General features: G+C 41.4%; 2 protein-coding genes across 2 annotated transcripts in view; one reads left to right on the top strand and one right to left on the bottom strand.

Moving 5' to 3' along the window:
- Positions 1-5823, bottom strand: part of TMED8 (transmembrane p24 trafficking protein family member 8) — a 31202-nt gene extending 25379 nt beyond the window's left edge. The window contains exon 1 of the mRNA XM_059689479.1: positions 5693-5823. Within this exon, the coding sequence (XP_059545462.1) occupies positions 5693-5810 (118 nt within the window). The 5' untranslated portion in view covers positions 5811-5823. The remainder of the gene's footprint in view (positions 1-5692) is intronic.
- Positions 5824-6063: 240 nt separating this feature from the next.
- Positions 6064-18859, top strand: SAMD15 (sterile alpha motif domain containing 15). The gene is made up of 3 exons (XM_059689464.1): positions 6064-8017; positions 9408-9506; positions 18066-18859. The coding sequence occupies exons 1-3, from the start codon at positions 6161-6163 to the stop codon at positions 18276-18278; spliced, it is 2169 nt and encodes a 722-aa protein (XP_059545447.1). The 5' UTR covers positions 6064-6160; the 3' UTR covers positions 18279-18859.
- The last annotated feature ends 1194 nt before the right edge of the window (positions 18860-20053 follow it).

Raw genomic sequence — 20053 nt, 5'->3', positions numbered from 1 at the left:
CCGATGTTTCTCTCTCTGTTTCTCCCCTTCCTTTCCACTCTCTAAAAATCAATAGAAAAAATATCTTTGTGTGAAGATTAATAACAACAAAAGAAATACATAAGCTTATTTCCAGAAGTATAAAGTGTGGAAGATGGAATCTTGTTTTAAAGAGAAAGCAATTACAAACACAGCTTGTTAGGTTTCCTAAATTTATTTAGGGAAATTTAGACCTACTATAAAGAAGCAAAAGCCAATTTTTCTATAGCATAACTTTTAATATGTCAACCAAATATAGACCAATTCTATAAGTATCCCTAGAAGAGACCAGAGAAACCAGGACAAGTTTTGCAAATTTAGGTGGTAAATGGGAAAATGTTTTTATTTTATTATAATGGGCATGTATTTATTTTAATATGTATTAGGAAAAACTGATACATCAAACTAGTAATATCACAGATATTATTTAGAATAAAACAAAATGTTAAATGTCTATTTAAAGATAAAAAACAATATTGGAATGTATTCTCTAATGTGGCAAAAATCATGATTGTGCTATCTGAATGGCCAAGGTCTTAAAAACAGTGAACCAAGGACAAATGGAAGCTCAAGAATAACTCAATTTATAACTAATGGCCACAGGAGAAAGGGGAAAAACGACTCTTCCTCAAAATGATTTCTTTTCTATTTTTTAAAATATGAGTTTTCTTTCCATGTTACCAGAGTATGGTTTCAGGCATTCTGGTCATGCTACAGATTTAAATTTACTTTGCACTTATACTTCCTCTGCAAAGAGAACCAAAAAGTAGGTTTTCTAAAGTATTTGAATATCAGGTCAGAGTTCTTTAGAACAGGTCTCATAGGACTTCCCTTTCACTAAACAGGCTGCAAAGAGATAATTAGCCTGGGCTTTTACATTTAAGAGCAGAGCAACCAAAAGCAGGTTATGTGGTTACAGACTTGAGAGGTTCAAACAAAAAGAAATTGGCTAAATTTATATTCCAACCAAATCCAGAGACCATGTAATCCAATTTCTCCTCAGTCCTTATGTGTGGGACATGCTCCTGACTGGCTGGATTATATATCTTAGGTTGTATATTATGGATTGAATTATGACAGGACAAATTGGCTATCTCAATACCATAAAAACTCAACCGCTGTAAGAAAAAAAAAATAACCCACAGGCAAACAAATTTGTAGGGCATTTTGACATAAAACTGTAACAGAGGACTCTTTGGCATAGACTTCTGTTCTTTTGTTCCATCCAATATGGTACCTACCAATTTTTAAATTTAAAATTTAAATTGAAATAGCCACACAAATGCAACACTTTCATCAATGCAGAAAGACTTACTGCACTGAACCATGAACAAGTTTACCTGACCTGTTTCTAGTCCTTAATGTCTAAATGCATGGATAGCTCTCAGGTCATATACGCCAAACCAAGTCTACTGTTGATTCTAGGGTCATAACAGACTTTGCTCTTTATTTTTCCCAAAGCTCTCTAATGGTTTAAAAAAAAAAAAAAAAAAGCCTGCTCTAAGTGATACAGTATGTATGCCTCAGAGAGTTTCACTCATAAAGAGTGATATCTTTCTCCTCTTGGGGACTGAAGGACCCAGGTGCCCCAAATAAAAGACTCTTAAAAGACAATTACAGATCATAAACAATAAGAACACTATGACCACTGGAGAGATCATAGTGTTAGATTAGAAGAACATAAACACTTTTCCTTCTTTATCACAAAAACCTCAGCTAACAAACACAAAGACCTTCAAAAGGTATCCTCTGCAGAGAATATTTTTTAAAAACAAGTTATTATCCTGATTACAAATCCTGCTTTTGAAGGAATGTACATGGAAAATCAACACCCTTAATTCAATAAAAATTGCAATGTCCAACCTCTTTTTTGTTGTTGTTAATCCTCACCCAAGGATATTTTTTCCATTGATTTTTTTAGAGAGAGTGGAAGGGAGGGTGGGGAGAGGGGGGGAGAGAGAGATCAATTTCAGAGAGACACATCCATCAATTGCCTCCCACGTGCACCTAGACCAGGGCCGAGGATCGAACCTGCACCCCAGGTATGTGCCCTTGACCAAGAATGCAACCCAAGACCCTTTGGTCCATGGGCCTACATTCTAACCACTGAGCCAAATAAGCCAGGGCCCAATCTCATTTCTTATTGCTGTTTTCCTTCCAAGAAAGGATGACAGAAACCTCCTTCAATTTCATTCTTTCTTAGGTCTCTATTGCTTACTCATTGGATCATTTTCCAAAAGAAGGTGGTAGAAGGATGCAATCAAATTCCTAATTTGAAGCAGTTTATTGAGTTACCCCAAGTCTATGCAACTCTGAGCCAAGCCAAATGCATAATTTCCATAATGCTTTGCAAACCCAGCTTAACTCTAATTCAAGGTTTCTCAGTTAGTGGCACTACCGATATTTGGGGCCAGATAACTGTGCTTTGGGGTGGTCCTGTGCATCACAAGATGTTTGCCAGCATCTCTGGCCTCTACCCCACTAGATGTGAGCAACAGCCCTCCTCCTCCTCCCAGCCCAGAGTTGTGACAACTAAAAAGTCCCTGGGGGAGGCAAAATCACTCCTGATTGAGAACCACTGCTTTCACCCAAAGAACGTTCCTGTATATCTCAACCCTAATTCCTCCTAATCACTTGATGCTCCTCCAAATCTGTGTTGAGACTTTGTCTCACAATCCAGCAAATATTTTCAGAACCTCTACGACACAACATTAAGGGCTCTAGGAGATACACAAGATAGAGTCTGTCCCTCAAACAGGTTTCTTGGGGGGTGGGGAAGCGGGGTAAGTACATCAAGAACTGTAATAAAAGACATCCACTTATATGTTTTGAATTTTTCGGTTTTTGTTCCTGTAGGTAGGTATTCTCATCTTACCAAAATAAAACCACCTTGAGAGCAAACACCATACCTGCCCTGGAGTACTAATACTTGATTTTTGGCCGATAAAAATTATAATATGCTATTGTAAATTTCATCATAACAAGGTGGCAATTTCAAATGGTCAGTAAAAACTCCACAGGTAACTTGGGCAATAAATTCATCTCTCAGAGAAAATGATTGCTGACAGGAAGTCAGATAATACAAGTAAATCTTTTTCCACATTCTGGCACAAAGCAAGCAATATAAGCTATCATTACTATTATTTTTTAGCTATTTTATTAGCAACAAATCATACACTAAGGGGAAAATACTGCTCTAGGATACATTAACAAGTTCCTACATGAAATAAAAAGAAATCAACACTCACCCTTTTTAAGGGCAAGAGGGAGAAAGTAACCCTAAGTATTTCTGTCAGTGTCCTGGGAGGAAAAAGTGAATGCAGGAATCAATTGGAGATATAGCGGGGTTCAAAAACAAACCCATTATCCTCTAATATATCTTGAACAATTCTTTTTATTTTTTTATAGAGAGAGAGAGGAAAGGAGACAGGAGGGAGGGAGGGAGGGAGGGAGGGAGGGAGGGAGGATGAATTAGTTGCTTCTTGTATGTGCCCTGATGGGAGATCGAGCCTTGGTGAATCAGGAGGACACTCTAACCAACTGAGCTACCTGGCCAGGGCCTTGAACTATACTTAAGACCTTTCTATTTAATTTAATTTTATTATTTTATTTTATTTTATTATTTTAATCCTCACCTGCTTAGAGAGAGGGAGAGAGAACATCAAAATTAATCAGTTGCCCTTCACACATGCCCCAACCAGGGATCCAACCACAATCTAAATATGTGGCCTGACCAGGAATTGAACCCTTCGGTGCACAGGACAATGCTCAACCTACTGAGACACTCTGGCAGCCAAGACCTTTCTATTTTAAATGCTTGGGTGTGTTTGACATAACCACACAAGGATGTCAAGGGGAAGTGAAAAAAAAAAATCCTTATTCTATAAATGTTGACACATGCAAGGGACAGACGTTTATGAGACTTTCTGGGTGTTTCTTTGCTTAATCTTTCAGAAATGGTGCTTCACATTTCTACTGCTATCAAGTTAAATACATGCCGTCAGTTTTGAATTTACTAGAAGGCATGGCGTTCGTAAGAAGGAAAAACAAAACAAAAACTGTTACCTGTTTAAAAGCAAGAGGACAGAACATCAAGTCATGGGGGAAAGCTAGGTGACTCAAAGATATGTGTGTGTTTGACCCAAGCAGCTTTAGGAGATGGGAGCTACTGGGGATAGAAGTGAAAGACAGGAAAAGTCACCATGCTGGGACACACGCAGACAGGAACACTTCTGCCAGCCCACGGAGTTTAGATGAGCAAAACCAGATCTTAGTCTCATAATAATGGACAACACACATGCTGTGCGCTGGGCGAGGCAGCAAGTGCCTTGTGCATAGTAGCTCATGTAACTCAGCAATCTTATTAGGCAGGTACCCCCCCGTTGACAGAGGAGGAAACTGAGACAGAAGTGACTTACTCAAGGTCACTTCATTTGTAACTGGGAAAGTCAGATTCCAGCCCAGGCACCGTGGCACCACCGCTCCCGCAATACTAAGGTGTCTATTTTCATTTCAGACCTGGAAAGTTCATTTCTACTTGCTACTTGGTGAGACCAGTTCTCTCTCCCTATCCTTCTGCATTTCAAAAGCGCATCCTTTCAGTTGTGAACTGTGTGGTGATCACACAGGCCGGACGGGCAAAAATGTGATAGATGGACCGTTGTTTCTTTTTGGTTTTTTTTGTTTTGTTTTTAAAAATATATCTTATTGATTTTTTTTACAGAGAGGAAGGTAGAGAAATAGAGAGTCAGAAACATCAATCAGCTGCCTTCTGCACACCCCCCACTGGGGATGTGCCCGCAACCAAGGTACATGCCCCTGACCGGAATCAAACCTGGGACCTTTCAGTCCGCAGGCCGACGCTCTATCCATTGAGCCAAACCGGTTAGGCTGGGCATAGATGGGCCGTTTTGCCTTTGGACTCCCAAATAATTCACACGGAGGAACTTGTGTGGTTAGAAATCGAGACAGGTCCCCCGAACAAGATGGTGAGGGTCCTGGAGCATGAGGGAGGTCGCCCAAGTTCCTATTTCAGCCCCTATTTCCTGGTCCCTTCGTTCATTCCAAAGACCGCCGACGCCCACCCCACCCCCCCCTCCCCGAGCTAACCTATTCCAATTCTCCTTTCATCTTGCCCACTAGCGATGGAGAGGATGGAGGCGAGGCGGGGGCCCTCGGGCAGGGAGGCCAGAGCCAAGCGGGATTCTGCACGGAAGACGAGGCTGCCTACCCGGGTGGGGGCAGAGAGGCGCGTGGAAAGGCGGGGTACAGCGGTGGGACCGGGTGGGGAGCCAGGCCTGGGGACAGCGAGGCCAGGGGGGCTGGGGTCCGCGGCCAAGGAGCGCTCGGCGGCGGGTGTGCAGAAGCTGAAGAGATGCCGGACGGAGCAGCCCTGTCAGCACCATCCGGGCTGATCGGAGAAAGGAAGCGGGGCAGGAACCAAGACATTTCGAAACAGGAGTAGAAAATGACCTCGAGCGCAGACCACCGCCGGGGAGAGGGTGGCGGGGTCGGCGGTCGCGGCCCCCAAAAGCGTGGCCCCAACAGAAGCCAAGGCTGGGGCTCCGCGCGCGAAGGGGCTGCCCAGGGGGGCAGAGCGCGGCCGCGCCCGGAGCCGAGGTGCGGGCCCTGAGGCCGGGCGGCGCCCGCCCGCCGGCTCCCCGGCCTTGCGTACCTGAGGCGGCCGCCTGGCTCCCCTCCACTCCCGGGACGTCCCCGATGCCGCCCGCCGGCTCTCGACCCGCTGCGGCGCCCCAGAAGCCCGGCCCCTCAGCCGCTCGGGAGTCCGACATCTGCAGCCGCCGCCAGTGCCTCCGCCGCCCGAGTGGCTCCGGAAAGAGCCGAAGGCAGAGCGCCCGCGGCCGCGACGCGCCGGGAAGAGCCGAGCGGAGCCCGAGGCCGGAAGGGGCAGCGCGCCCGCCCCGAGCGGTCGCGGGAGCTCTGGCCAGTGGGGGCCGGCAACGCGGACGTGGGGAGGATTACGGCGTGCTTTTGATGGCAGGTTTTTAAAGTCCGGGACTGTGAGAACAAACAAAACCTGGGGAAGACCCAGGAAGACCCGGCCGGAAGTCATAGTATCCATAGAGACGTTATCGGAAGTTGGGGTTGCTAGGAGCCCTGGGCGCATTGGCTAATCTGCGCCATGGCTGAAGTCCCAGAAGATTATGATTCTGGCCCCGATGAAGATGAAGACCTGGAGTCTGAGAGACCAAAACAACCTAGGCCTCCTAAAATAGATGAAGATGCTGAACCAGACATCACAGCAAAGACAGCCCCGAAGCTACTTGAAGAGATCCACCAAGAACCACAGCCAGAGACGGAGGAAGGGAAGTTGAAAGACCGAACGCCAGAAAGTGCCGAGACTATACACCCACACCTAAAATCAACCAAGATATCAGAGGAAGAGATTCTCAAGGAGTCAGAGATAGGTCTTTCTAACGGGACTGAGATAGGGATCTCCCAAGAGGTAATGTTGGAGATATCCAGAGAGATGAGAAGAGAGCTTTTCAAGGATTTGGAGGTCCCTATGGATGAAAAACAGGAGCAGCCAGATCTAAAGCCAGCAGAGGAGACCAAACCAGATGTTACAGAAGGTGTGTTCATAGAGTTAGCTCAGGAAACAAATCTAGAGCTCCCAAAGGAAACAGAGTCTGAGGTTCCCCAAGCCATAATCAATGAGACAAGAGTAGAGTTACTAGAGGAGACCAAACTAGGGCTTCCAGAGCAATTGCTTAGAGAGCAAAATGAAGAACCTTCAGAACAGATCAAGCCTGAATTTCCAAGTGAGAAACCAAGAAAAGTAATTGAAGATAGAGATCTACAGTCACCAGAGATGACCACTCCAGAATTTCCAGAAGAGACACAAAGAAAGTCATCTGAGGAGAAAAGCACAGAACCATCTGAGCTGACCAAACTGGAGTTTACAGAAGAGAAACCAATAAAGTCTACTAAGGAGGCAGGTCTAGAGCCTCCAGAAGAGACTAAGCCAGAGGTTGCAGAGGACACAGGAAGAAAACCACCTGAGGAAAAAGGGACTGAGCAGACTAAACCAGAGTTTCCAGACCAGAAACCAATTGAGTCTACTGAGACACAAAGGAAGTTAACTGAGGGGAAGGTCCCAAAGCCACTAGAAGAGATAAAATTAGAGTTTCCTGAGGAAAAATCAAGAACACTAATTGAGAAAACAGGTCTGGAGTCAACAGAAAAGACCAAACCAGAAATTCAAGAGGAGACACAAAGGAAGTCAACTGTGGAGAAAATTCTTGAACCACCAGAAGATACTGAACCAACAGTTATAAAAAATAAGCAAAGAAAATCAATTGAGATAGGACTAGCACCACCACCGAAGTTCAAATCAGAGGATATACTGAGTGAGTCAATTGAAAAGAAAGGTCAAGAGCCTCCAGAACAGACTACACCATGGTTTCTAAAGAAAGAACCAGAAACCCCAAGTAAATCAACTCCTCAGTTGCCACTACAGAACACCAAATCAAAGCTTCAAAAGAAGACACAAAGAGAGCCAACTAAGGATAAAGATTTAGAGTTACCAGATAAAGCCAAACCACTATTTGGACGAGAGACACATGATAAATTTACCAAGGAAGATAGGCCAAAACCAACCAGTTTTAAGCATTTTGTAGATGAAGAGGATCTGGAGGAGTCTGAATATCTAAAGTTATTAGTAAAAGGAACTAAAAAACTTATTAAAGACATAAGCTCTTTCACAGTAAGAGAAGTAGAGTCAGTAAATATCGATGATGATTTTTCAAAAGAACACCTAATAGAGTATGAGCTTACCAGTAAGGACTTCTATTCCTCAGACTCTCAGAGGGATTTAAGTGAGTCCTTGAGTGAAGAAGTTTCAGATTTGTTCCAAATGTTGGAGGATGAAAAAGAAACCCAGCAAAATGAAAGGACTGAGCTACAATTTGAGTATCTTAACTGGAGCCCAGAAAAAGTTGCAGAGTGGATTAGTGAATTAGGCTTCCCTCAATACAAGGTATACAAAAATAACATTTTTTGAAATCATACTCTCATCTGTCTACCTCTCATTCCTCTACCTTACCTGAGTTCTTGCCTCTGCCTTACTAGAAGGATTATAGAAATGTCCTGGACTATGGTAGCGATAACTTGAATTTTAATTTTTGCCTTTCCACTGATGTATATTTTGGGACAGGAAGGGAGAGTCACATTTGTATGTTTTTTTTCTATTCATTACAGTTACTTTATTACTCTGCAATCCTTGAATAAAGACTAAGAAATTTATACAGGCCTCTTTTGATAGAAAATTGTATTTTTTAATAGACTTCACTCAAGGTAGATGTTTTGGTTCTTTGTGAAGTTATTTTAGCTTCCTAACTTGAACTTGTATTATTGATCTTAAGTATCCCAAATATGTTATATATATCATGAGCACCTAGCAATACTAATTTAAATAGCCAATTAATCAAAATTAGTTTTATCTAAGATAGAGTGAATCCTCATTTCATTGATGCCAACTATGTTCTTAGGCTACTATAAAACAATACAAGATATAGAATCTTATGTAACCCTGTACTTAATGTAATTGAGGCATGAAAGAACTACTGGTTGTATCATGCCAAAAAAAATTAAGGAGTATGAAATTTTATCAAAAATTTAGATGGAAAATATGTGGGATTATTAGGATTATTACTAAACCATACCAGACCTGAGGCCCTGAACCTAACTGTCCCCTATACCTGGGCTCGTGAGCATTAAAGAGAAAAAACCAACATGCTATAGAAAAATGTTAGTTACATGCAAACAAGTGGTTAGAATAAGATGGACCTTGGAGACATTGTAGAAAATAGGTCTAGGCAAAGTACCGAAAATTAGGTATAGCGGTATAGCGGCAGATTCGGAAATTACCGAAAAATTGGTACAGCAGTCTGGTAGGGTAAATTTACACTTAAAATTTTCTCAGTTGCCGAAACCGGTTTGGCTCAGTGGATAGAGCGTAGGCCTGCGGACTGAAAGGTCCCAGGTTCGATTCCGGTCAAGGGCATGTACCTGGGTTGCGGGCACATCCCCAGTGGGAGATGTGCAGGAGGCAGTTGATCGATCTTTCTATCTCATCGATGTTTCTAACTCTCTAGCTCTCTCCCTTCCTCTCTGTAAAAAATCAATAAAATATATATTTAAAAAAAAATTTTCTCAGTGTATAATGGGAGACAAACATGATTTATTCCTTACCTTCCTTCTCTCCTCCTTTCCTCCCTACCTTCCTCCCTCCCTTCTCCATCTCTCTCTCTCTCTATCTCCTCCTACCTTCCCCCCTTTTTCTCTTCCTCCCTCTCTCTCTTCTTCCCTTCTTTCATTCTTTCCATTTGTTGTACATCTTTTGAGTGATGTTCTCATTGTACTGACAGGAGTGTTTTATCACAAACTTCATCAGTGGCCGAAAACTCATTCATGTAAACTGCTCAAACCTCCCTCAGATAGGGATAACAGATTTTGAAGACATGAAGGTGAGTTGTGTATCAAGTTTCCCCATAGAGCACTGTAACAATGCTACTGTCTATCTTCTAACCAACCTCCTTTTCTTCTCCCCTGGCCTCCTATTTCTGTCAGTAGTAGTATTATACTCCCAGTCCCCCAAGCTCACCGTGGTTTCTTCTTCTCTCTCCTTTAATCACCACAAAGATCCCATGAACGTCAGTTCCTCCTATAGCATCTGTTTTTCTCCATTCCCACTTGTTAAGATCTTTATTGCCTTATGACTAGAATATTCCTGCTTTTAGCCTCTGTCTGTAGGCCCTTTGGACTCAAAGGCACGACTTTTAAACTCTCACCTTCCAACCATTTATATACTACTCAGAAACCTTCTTTGGATCCCCTCTGCCTACAATATAGTTTCAACTCCTTAGTTTAGGACTCGAGGTCCTCCACAAGTTTTCTCCAACCGCCATTCTCTCCCTACCACTCTTCCACATGAATCTTCTGCTCCAGCCTCACAGGTCTAACTCACACCCTCACAAAACTAGCCTTTGCATTCTTCCCTCTGCAGCTTGCTTGGCTCCCTCTTCCCCTGTTAGACGAATATGAATCTTAATCATCCTTAGGACCCAGCTCAATTTTCATTTCCCTAAGAAGTCTTTCCTGACCTTCCCAGGTCACAGTAACCTCTCCCCCCAAGCTATACATTTTATGTCTCTGACATCCATTTGGCACTTCCGTAACACCAAATGTGTTTTGCCTCCTTTGCTACCTAACTTGAAAAACAACTTACATTCACCTCTCTGGACCTCAATTTCCTAAGATCTTTCTAGCACCAACAGTCCATGATCATGCTTCTTTGCATAACAGTACCCTTCATTTTTAGTGCTTGATAGTTTACAAAGCCTCACACATATAATATCATTTATACCCTTTCCTTTAATATTCCCCAACATACCCGTGGTTTCATTCAGTACACTATTGCCTGTAAATGGTTCTGCCTCGGTAATTCTCAAACTCAGATAGTCTTCGAAATCAAGTGAGATTTTTATAAAAAGATTCCTAGGCTCTACACTCCAGAGATTTTGATTCTTTACATCTAAGGTAAACCCTGGACTCTGTTCCTTAGGTGACTTTTGATCAGGCCTTAGGACCATATAATTCCATCAGTCACATGATTTAGAAAATAAGAAAATACTTGTTAATACCTTAACCCCTTTTCCAACAAGATATAAAGAAACCCTTTAAATTATTAAAAACATAGCTCTAACTGAACATTTAATCTCTTGAACTCTACTAATAATTATCCTCTCTAAGTGCTTACTGTGTGTTGGGTACCATATATGTATTATATTACTTAATCCCCATTTTATAGAAGAGAAAACTGAGGCGCAGAAGAGTGAAGCAACTTACACAAGATTATCTAGATAGTAAATTTAAGAGCCAGGATTCAAATCTATTTTGTGTGACTTCCCATACCATACTCTATTTAAACCACAATCCTATATTGCCTATCTAAATAAGCAATTTTATAACCTGAACCTCATGTTCATGATGTAGAAAAGGATTACTTATGACAAATTGGTATTTCCAACCATGCCCTCACATAGCTATAAGTGCTACCAGATACATCCTGTTTTTTTTTATGTTCAAAGATGATGTGACTGTATTTATGAGCTCTAATTCCCACTTGTGTTTTTAGTATACTAAATTTTCTAAATAAAAGTAAAGAACAAAATTATCAAAATAGTAACTTGTAATCCAAATTTCTGAAACATTAAGTACCAAGAATTTTACCTTTTTATCATAAAACTAGAGGCCCAGTGTACAGATTTGTGCACTGGTGGGTCCCTCAGTCTGGCCTGTGGCCTCTCGTAATCCGACCCTTGGTTGCCAGTTTCAGCCCCATCCCCGTAGGCCGAAACCAGTCTGACATCCCCTCAGGGATGTAGTAGTACAAATGGCAGGCAGTTGAGGAGGAGCCCAAGCCCCAGTGGGTACTGCACCACTCCCACTCATCCCAGCTCTGCTGTGCCTGCTGCCACCACAGCTCAGTAGCGCTGCTACTTGCGCAGCTGCAGTGGTACTCACCAGCCATGAGTCCAGCGCCTGGCGCCCATTGGTCAGCTGAGCTGCGCTCCCACTGTGGGAGCACACTGACCACCAGGGGGAAACTCCTGTGTTGAGTGTCTGCCCCCTGATAGTCAGTGCGCGTCATAGCAACCGGTCAAATGGTCGTATGGTCTTCGGTTGTTTGGTCGACTGGTCACTTAGGGTTTCCTATATATAGAAAGCTTATTTAAGAGTCTGCTGATTCATCTTGCCGCCTTGACATTTTGATTCCAAAAGTACAATATCAACATGCAATGATGAAAATTCCAATTGTGTTTTTCTGGTCTTGTAAGAAGAGGTCTTTAAAATCTTCTGAAATCCTTGAGTAAATGATGAACCCAGTGGTCTAATATCCCAAGAAGTTTGAATAAGCAAACTTAGGAATATTTATTATCAAAATCACCAGACAAATGTGGCTGCTCCTTAACGTCACTAGAGTAACATAAAGATCAAGACATTCAAAGATATGTTGGATAAGCTTTGCTTGACACTTAGATCCACATAGAAAAGCTAATTATACAGTCTGACACAGGTAACTTTTTACAGATCACACCTGAACTTAGTTATGCCATAGTTCCCTTCCTTCTAGATATACTAGGCATATTTATTCCCACTGTTGTAATTATAGTACCAAGTACATCCACAGTTTATCCCATAACAATGCCCAAGCAATGAAGTTATCTTTTTCATGCTCTCTCCCCCACTCGTGGGCTTTGGGAGAGGTAGGGAGTGAGGGGAGAGCAGGTTGCTTGAGAGTAAAGAATTCTGAACATGCTGCTGAGAAATGGGGCCACATTTGAACTATGTACCACATTCACAAGCCTTACAGTTCATAATGGCCAGTTTCTGTTCTCTTCAACTTCCTTAATTTGGCAATTACTCATGCTTCACCTGCAGAAATAACTCACCTTTCCCTTTGCCCTTCCTACAACACACTTGGATGACAGAGAAAAGGTAAATGTGTAAATGAGACTGGTGAAGAGTGCAGGAGGAAAGAAGCACCAACTCTTCACCTGGCCAGAGGAGCTCTAGAAACCATTGTCCAGTCTCTCCCTTTTGTAGCAATGCATTGCCTTGGTAATGGGGATAAGGAAGCCAATCCTATTCTAGGGATGAGCTAGACAAGATAGCATCAGACTTATTTCAGCTTTCTCTCTTAGAATATAATTCTCAAAATATTTTTAACTATTCTCTCCAACAAGTGAACAAAAGAACTCTATGATAAATATTTGTAGGATGTAGATGGATTGCTTATTCCTTGTATGCATGATTTCATATTACAAAGTATAGCTGTCTAAGCTTTATAAGATTTCAGCAATTTCCTTGTTGCAAACTATTTAAATAGCACAAATTCATTACATGTCCTAAATTATCACTAGACAAAAATAGTTTCTTAACTTTTAATTTTCAAATAGTTTTAGTTTTACCAAAGAGTTGCAAAGATAATGCAGAGAGTTTCTGCATACTCTTCAATATTAACTTCTTGCAGTAGGTAACCATGGTCTGTCAAAACTAAAACATTAACATCGGTACAGCATGATTAAACAAACTACAGACTTTATTAAGATTTCTGCAATTTTTCCACTGATGCCCTTTTGTTGTTGTTCCACAGTCCAATCAGGGATACTACCTTGCATTTAGCTGTCATGCTTCCTTGGTCTCCTCCAATAGGTGGCAGCTTCTTGATCGATCGTTATCTTACATGATCGTGACACTTTGAAGAGTAGCCGTCAGGCATTTTAGTTTGTCCCATGTTTCCCATGCTTTGTGGGGGAAGACTATCACAGAGGTGAAGAGCCCTTCTCGTCTCCTAAGTTCAGGCAGTCCATGGCATCAACACAACTCATCATTGGAGATGTTTATCTTGATCAGTTGGTTCAGGTGGTATCTGCCAGGTTTCTTCACTGTAAAGTTACTGTGTTTCCCTTTCATATTCTGTTCATTAGAAGTGAGTTACTAAATCCAGCCCACACTCAAAGAGAAGAGAAATAAGCTTCACCTGCTGAAGGGAAGAGTATCGAAGAGTTTATGGACATGAGTAAAACTACCACAGTAATAAATAGGTTGGAGGTGACAGTTTGAGATTGTGGCAATATCCTGTTTCTCCTTCAAGTTGTACTTACTAATCTTAGCATTCATCAATGGATCTTGCCTGCAGCAGTTATTACTGTGTTGTTCTAATTATGATTTTCTATTTCCCTCATTCCTTCCATGTTTTTTTAAAATATACTTTTTTAAAAAATATATTTTATTGATTTTGTACAGAGAGGAAGGGAGAGAGATAGAGAGTTAGAAACATCGATGAGAGAGAAACACCGATCAGCTGCCTCCTGCACATCTCCCACTGGGGATGTGCCCGCAACCTAGGTACATGCCCTTGACCGGAATCGAACCTGGGACCCTTGAGTCCGCAGGCCGACGCTCTATCCACTGAGCCAAACCGGTTTCGGCTTCAAATATACTTTTATTGATTTCAAAGAGAAAGGGAGAGGGAGAGAGAAAGATATAAACATCAGTGATGAGAATTATTGATCGGCTGCCTCCTGCATATCCCCTACTGGGGATCAAGTTAGCAACCCTGACCAGAATCGAACCCGGGGCCCTTCCATGGCCACAGGCCAACGCTCTATCCACTGAGCCAAACCAGCTAGAGCCCTTCCATGTTTAATTGGAACTCTTCTTAGGGAACTCTTCTGTAAGCCCTGCCTGGGTAGCTTGGCTGGTTAGAGCATTGTCCTGATACGCCAAGGTTATGGCTTTGATCCTGGTCAGGGCACATACAAGAAGCAATCCATGAATGCATAAACAAGTGGAATAACAAATCAATGTTCCTCTCTCTCCCTCCCTTTCTCTCTCTCTCTCTAAAATCAATAAATAAAAATTTAAATAAAAAAAGAACTCTCTCCAATGCTTAATTGTCCCTTCTCCCCCATTTGGGACTCTATCATTGGCTCTCTGTGTCCTGTTTGCATTTTTTTATTTGCATTTTTTTGGTACTTTTTGGCACTATGAGTTCATACTGATTAATATCTCTGACTCTAGTCTGGCACCACAGGGTTCATTCCAGCCTTCCCATCCTTCGTATTCCCTATTCCCCTTTGCTTTTTATAACTTCTTTCTCTGACAGTGAGAAGTTGGCACTCCTTATCTGTAAATATGTATCTGTGAGAAACACATGTATCAGATAGAGCAGTGTTGTGTGCAGTGGTTTTTGTCCTTAGCTTTACACTACCTAGACAAAGCGATGTTTTTTCACAGTCATCTCCTTTCTTCCCTACCTCCTTCAATGACATTATGTCTTACGTTGTAGTACAGTTAGATTCATTTGATTCATATATGCCATCAGGGTTACCACAACATCCTGGCTCCTTAAAAACTTGCATAGCCCTAGCCAGTTTGGCTCAGTGGATAAAGCATTGGCCTGTGGACTGAAGGGTCCCGGGTTTGATGCCAGTTAAGGGCACATGCCTGGGTTGCGGGCTCGATCCCCAGGAGGGAGCATGCAGGAGGCAGCCGATCCATGATTCTCTCTCATCACTGATGTTTCCCCCTCTCTCTCTCTCCCTCTCCCTTCCTCTCTGTGTGAAATCAATAAAAATGTACTTTAAAAAAACCTTGCATAAAGTCACCTTTTATAGTGTACAGTTCTGTGGGTTTTGACAAATACAGAGTCATGTATCCAGAATAGTTCTATCTCCCTAATATTTCCCATGTACCCTCTGTAGATAGCCCATCCCTCCTGTCCCTGGCAACCACTAATCTGTTTTTTATCACTTTTTGAATTTTCTAGGATGTCACATAAATGGAATCAAATAGTACGTAGCCTTTAACTTTGGCTTCTTTCCTTTAGCAAAATGCATTTAATTAATCCACATTGTTATATGAATCAACAAGCAGATTTTAGGGAATTAGACATGTTTTCTAATAATGGTAGTATAGATGATTCATATTTGAACCACAACAATCATGTCTTTAGGTTTAATTAAGATAACTCACAGGGGCCTAGCCGTTTTGCTTAGTGGTTGGAGTGTCAGCCCACGGGCTGAAGACTCGATCCCTGGCCCTAGTTGGGGCATGTACGAGGGGCAACCAATCAATGTGTCTCTTATATATCGTTGTTTCTCTCTTTCTGTCTCTTCCCCCACCCTTCTATTCTCTCTAAAAAATCAGTGGAGAAAATATCCTCAGGTGAGGATTAACAACAACAAAAAAAATAAATCATAGGTTTCTATTAAGCAAGTGAGCACTGCTACTCTAAGGTAACTAAGCAGTATCTAATAAATTGATAATGATGATGCAAAACTATCAGTAGTTTACAAATAAAAGCAAAAATAGCATCCTTTGAAAATCATGATCAACACACAATACAATGATGATATAGGAATAATTAGAATCTTCTTGGAAACTATAGGTGATACAAATTCCTACTTGAGACCATGTGAAGTAGGTGCTCTGCAAGCATCGAGTATGGGCCACCATCCTAGAATATGGAATTAAGAATCCTTGGAAAACTCTAATATTAATCTTCCTGAATACATAGTTTTAATAATCCTTCCTAACTCAAGTTACTAGTAAATTGCTCTAACTCTTAGGCAAAAATAAAGTCTATTGTTTGTTATTAATAAAAATTAAAGAAAGAACTCACAGTTTTAGATAAGTTTGTAGCCCTCATGGTCCATCAGTACACCTCAGATATACTTTAAGAATCATTGAATTAGAGAAATGATCAGATTATATTTCTTGATTCCACATGTAACTAATTGCTTTACAACACACTTCATTTCTACATTAGAATATTAAACAATACTGGACCCTCTTGGCCTACAATAGGCACATTTCTGTAAACCTCAATGAATTTGTGAAATAACTCCTTCTGCCAAGGGACATTCAAAAGGAGAGTCAGGGTGAGGTGCTGACCAAGCAAGGTGCTCAATGTAGCAACATCCGTTATAAATGAGAATTCTTAAAAGCCACCTGTAGTAATGTGGATCTGAACTCTTAGAAACCCCTTGCCACAGACCTTAATTAGTAGTCCCACTGGAAATGCAAGGCAACTCTTTTACCCACAGACCATCTCTAGAATGTAAACAAAACCAATTCAAGTAAGATTTGAGAAGACTTTCAAAAGAGGACATTCAGAAAGCCAAGAGACATATGAAAACATGCTCAAAGTCACTAATCATCCGAGAGATGCAAATCAAAACAGCAATGAGGTACCATCTCACACCTGTCAGACTGGCTATCATCAACAAATCAACAAACGACAAGTGCTGGAGAGGTTGTGGAGAAAAAGGAACACTTGTGCACTGCTGGTGGGAATGCAGACTGGTGCAACCACTATGGAAGACAGTATGGAGTTTCCTCAAAAAACTGAAAATGGAACTCCCATTTGACCCTGTGATCCCACTTCTAGGAATATATCCCAAGAAACCAGAAACACCAATCAGAAAGGATTTATGCACCCCTATGTTCATAGCAGCACAATTCACCATAGCTAAGATCTGGAAACAGCCTAAGTGCCCATCAGTAGATGAATGGATTAGAAAACTGTGGTACATCTACACGATGGAATACTATGCTGCTGTAAAAAGGAAGGAACTCTTACCATTTGCAACGTCATGGATGGAACTGGAGAGCATTATGCTAAGTGAAATAAGCCAGTCAATAAAGGAAAAATACCACATGATCTCACTCATTCATGGACAATAGAGACCATTATAAACTTTTGAACAATAATAGATACAGAGGCAGAGCTGCCTCAAACAGATTGTCAAACTGCAGCGGGAAGGCCGGGGAGGGTTGGGGGGCAGGAGGTAGTGGGGTAAGAGATCAACTAAAGGATTTGTATGCATGCATATAAGCATAACCAATGGACATAAGACACTGGGGGATAGGGGAGGCTAGGGGACTGTCTAGGGCGGGGGGATAAAATGGATACATATGTAATACCCTTTGTAATACTTTAAGCAATAAAAAAAAAAAAAAAAAAGATTTGAGAAGAAAGTTATCTTTCCTATCTGAAATATATGGCTAATGGGAAGTTTTGTATGAGGTTTAGAGTGGTCTGTGGCATGAATTTTACAGTCTTATAACTGTAGATTAACTGAGCTCCCTATAGACAAGTTATTTATTAAACTTCCCAGAGATAGTCAGGGCTCCTAATCTGAACATATTATTTGCTCAGATGATTGGTCAGATTGCTCAAAAGAAAATAAATTAACCCATCTGTGGCCATGCAAGGGCCTAGAAACACCTTTAAATAGGACTCTTAAAAAGAGAAATCATGTTATGTTTCTCAAGATCTTTGTTTGAGAAGATCAGGCTAGTAAGCCTTTCAAAGTGTTATTTCATTATTTAAATTTCCCATAGAAATAGCTTAAGAGGTTAGCATTCAAAAGGCCTATGACAGTAAGTAGAACTGCTTTGATTTAGTTGTATTTTCAGGTTAGTCCCATTAAAAAATTATCCTTGTATTTCAGGCAATTTCTCGGCACACGCGGGAACTACTGGGATTTGAAGAACCATTATTTAAACGCTCCATCCGTCTTCCCCATAGGGACAATATTGGCTTATTTTTAGAACAAAAAGGTCATACTGGGGAAACATCTGATTCCTTGACCTATTCTGAATTTGTGCAAACAGCAGGATTACAAGATTATGAGCCGAAAATAACTGCCCCTGACGATTATTAGGCATTCTATTATACTGAGCCACAGAGAAAAGCCATTTCACTTAGCTTGAAAGATCAAACTAAATTACTTGGTGGAAGAAGTGTGGTCTTTTTGGGTTTTCTTTTTCTCCTCCTCATTAAGAATCAGAGTAGAACTCCTGGCACTATTCCTAGATCTGTCGCCAACTCGAAGCACATTCCTGTATTTGTTTCAATTTAGACTGTCATTAGAATAAAGATAATGCCCTGGCCGGGTAGGCCAGTTGGTCAGAGCTTAGTCCCAATACACCAAGGTTATCGGTTTGTTTCCCAGTCAGGGTTCATACAAGAATCAACCAATGAATGTATAAACAAATCAATGTCCCTCTCTGCGCCCCCACCCCTTCCTCACTCTCTCTAAAAAAAAAATCAATTAAAAAAAAAAAAACAATTTTGCCCCAGCTGGCATGGCTCCCTGGTTGAGCATGGACCCATGAATCAAGAAGTCATGGTTCAATTCCCAGTCAGGGCACATGCCCAGGTTACAGGCTCAACCCCCAGGTGGGGGAATGCAGGAGGCAGCCAATCCATGATTCTTATCATTGATGTTTCTCTCACCTTCTCCCTCTCCTTTCCTCTCTGAAATCAATAAAAAATGTATTTTTTTAAAAAAATTTATTTTATTATTGAATGAGTATTAAATCAGACTATGATGCACATCACAAGCAAGCTGCTAAAGAGATTGAAAAGACAAAGAACCATCACCCCTTTATATAGCCAGGCACATATTGCATACATGTTAACTGTCTGTATCTCACATCTCCATGGCAAACAGGAAGTTATTATTTGGAGCCAGGCACGAGGCTAAACTCCCACAGATTCAGGGAGACGGGGTGTTCACGTTTCAGAGATGGCTCCAAGGCCCCCCAGAAAATCAGTCCTGGGATGTAAAATTGTCAGAAGGCTTATTCAGCTTTTTAAAATATTTATATACATCTCAAAAACAGAGAAAAGGGATTTATATTATAAGTTTTCTAAAGAAATATTTCAGCATCAGAGAAATATTTTTTAAATCTGTTTTTAGATTTGTATTTATCCTTACAAATAGCATGGCTATGGAAGTACCCTTATGAACTAGGGGCTGAGGTTTGTTTAAAGGCTCTTATGTGGTACCTGCTAGACCTTTATAAAATAAAATTCAGGCCAGAGTCTACCCATGACAGTACTGCTCAAAAGAAATTACAAAATACTTTTTGTCACTTGAATAACTCCAGTTCCTCTCTACTTTTATAGATTTAACTGCTCTTCCCGCCCCCCCCCCCGCACCCCCACCCCCCAGTCTCACTTCTTAATCCTAAAAACCACTAAAGGGCCACCATTATCCAGAAGGGCAAAGATGTATCCTGTCCAGTTCCCCACACCTGAATGAATAGTCAAAGGAATACATTTCTTTTTTTTTTCTACTGAGAGAAGGAACAGTGCCTCAAATTAGCATTCACACAGAATGTTAATATTTAGTGATGAGCCCTAGCCAGTTTGGCTCAGTGGATAGAGCATCAACCTGTGGACTGAAAGGTCCCAGGTTCGATTCCAGAAAAGGGCACATGCCGGGGTTGCGGGCTTGATCCCCAGTGTGGGGCATGTAGGAGGCAGGCAATCAATGATTCTCTATCATCATTGATGTTTCTATCACTCTCTCCCTCTCCCTTCCTCTGAAGGCAATAAAAATACATTTTAAAAACATATATATTTAGTGATGAGCCTGATTTTCCCTTAAATTGGACTAACATTTTTATCTCAAATCATTCAATACCATTG

The sequence above is a fragment of the Myotis daubentonii genome, chromosome 1, assembly GCF_963259705.1.
Source record: "Myotis daubentonii chromosome 1, mMyoDau2.1, whole genome shotgun sequence".
NCBI lineage: Eukaryota > Metazoa > Chordata > Mammalia > Chiroptera > Vespertilionidae > Myotis > Myotis daubentonii.
This window is presented reverse-complemented; position numbering and strand designations above follow the sequence as displayed.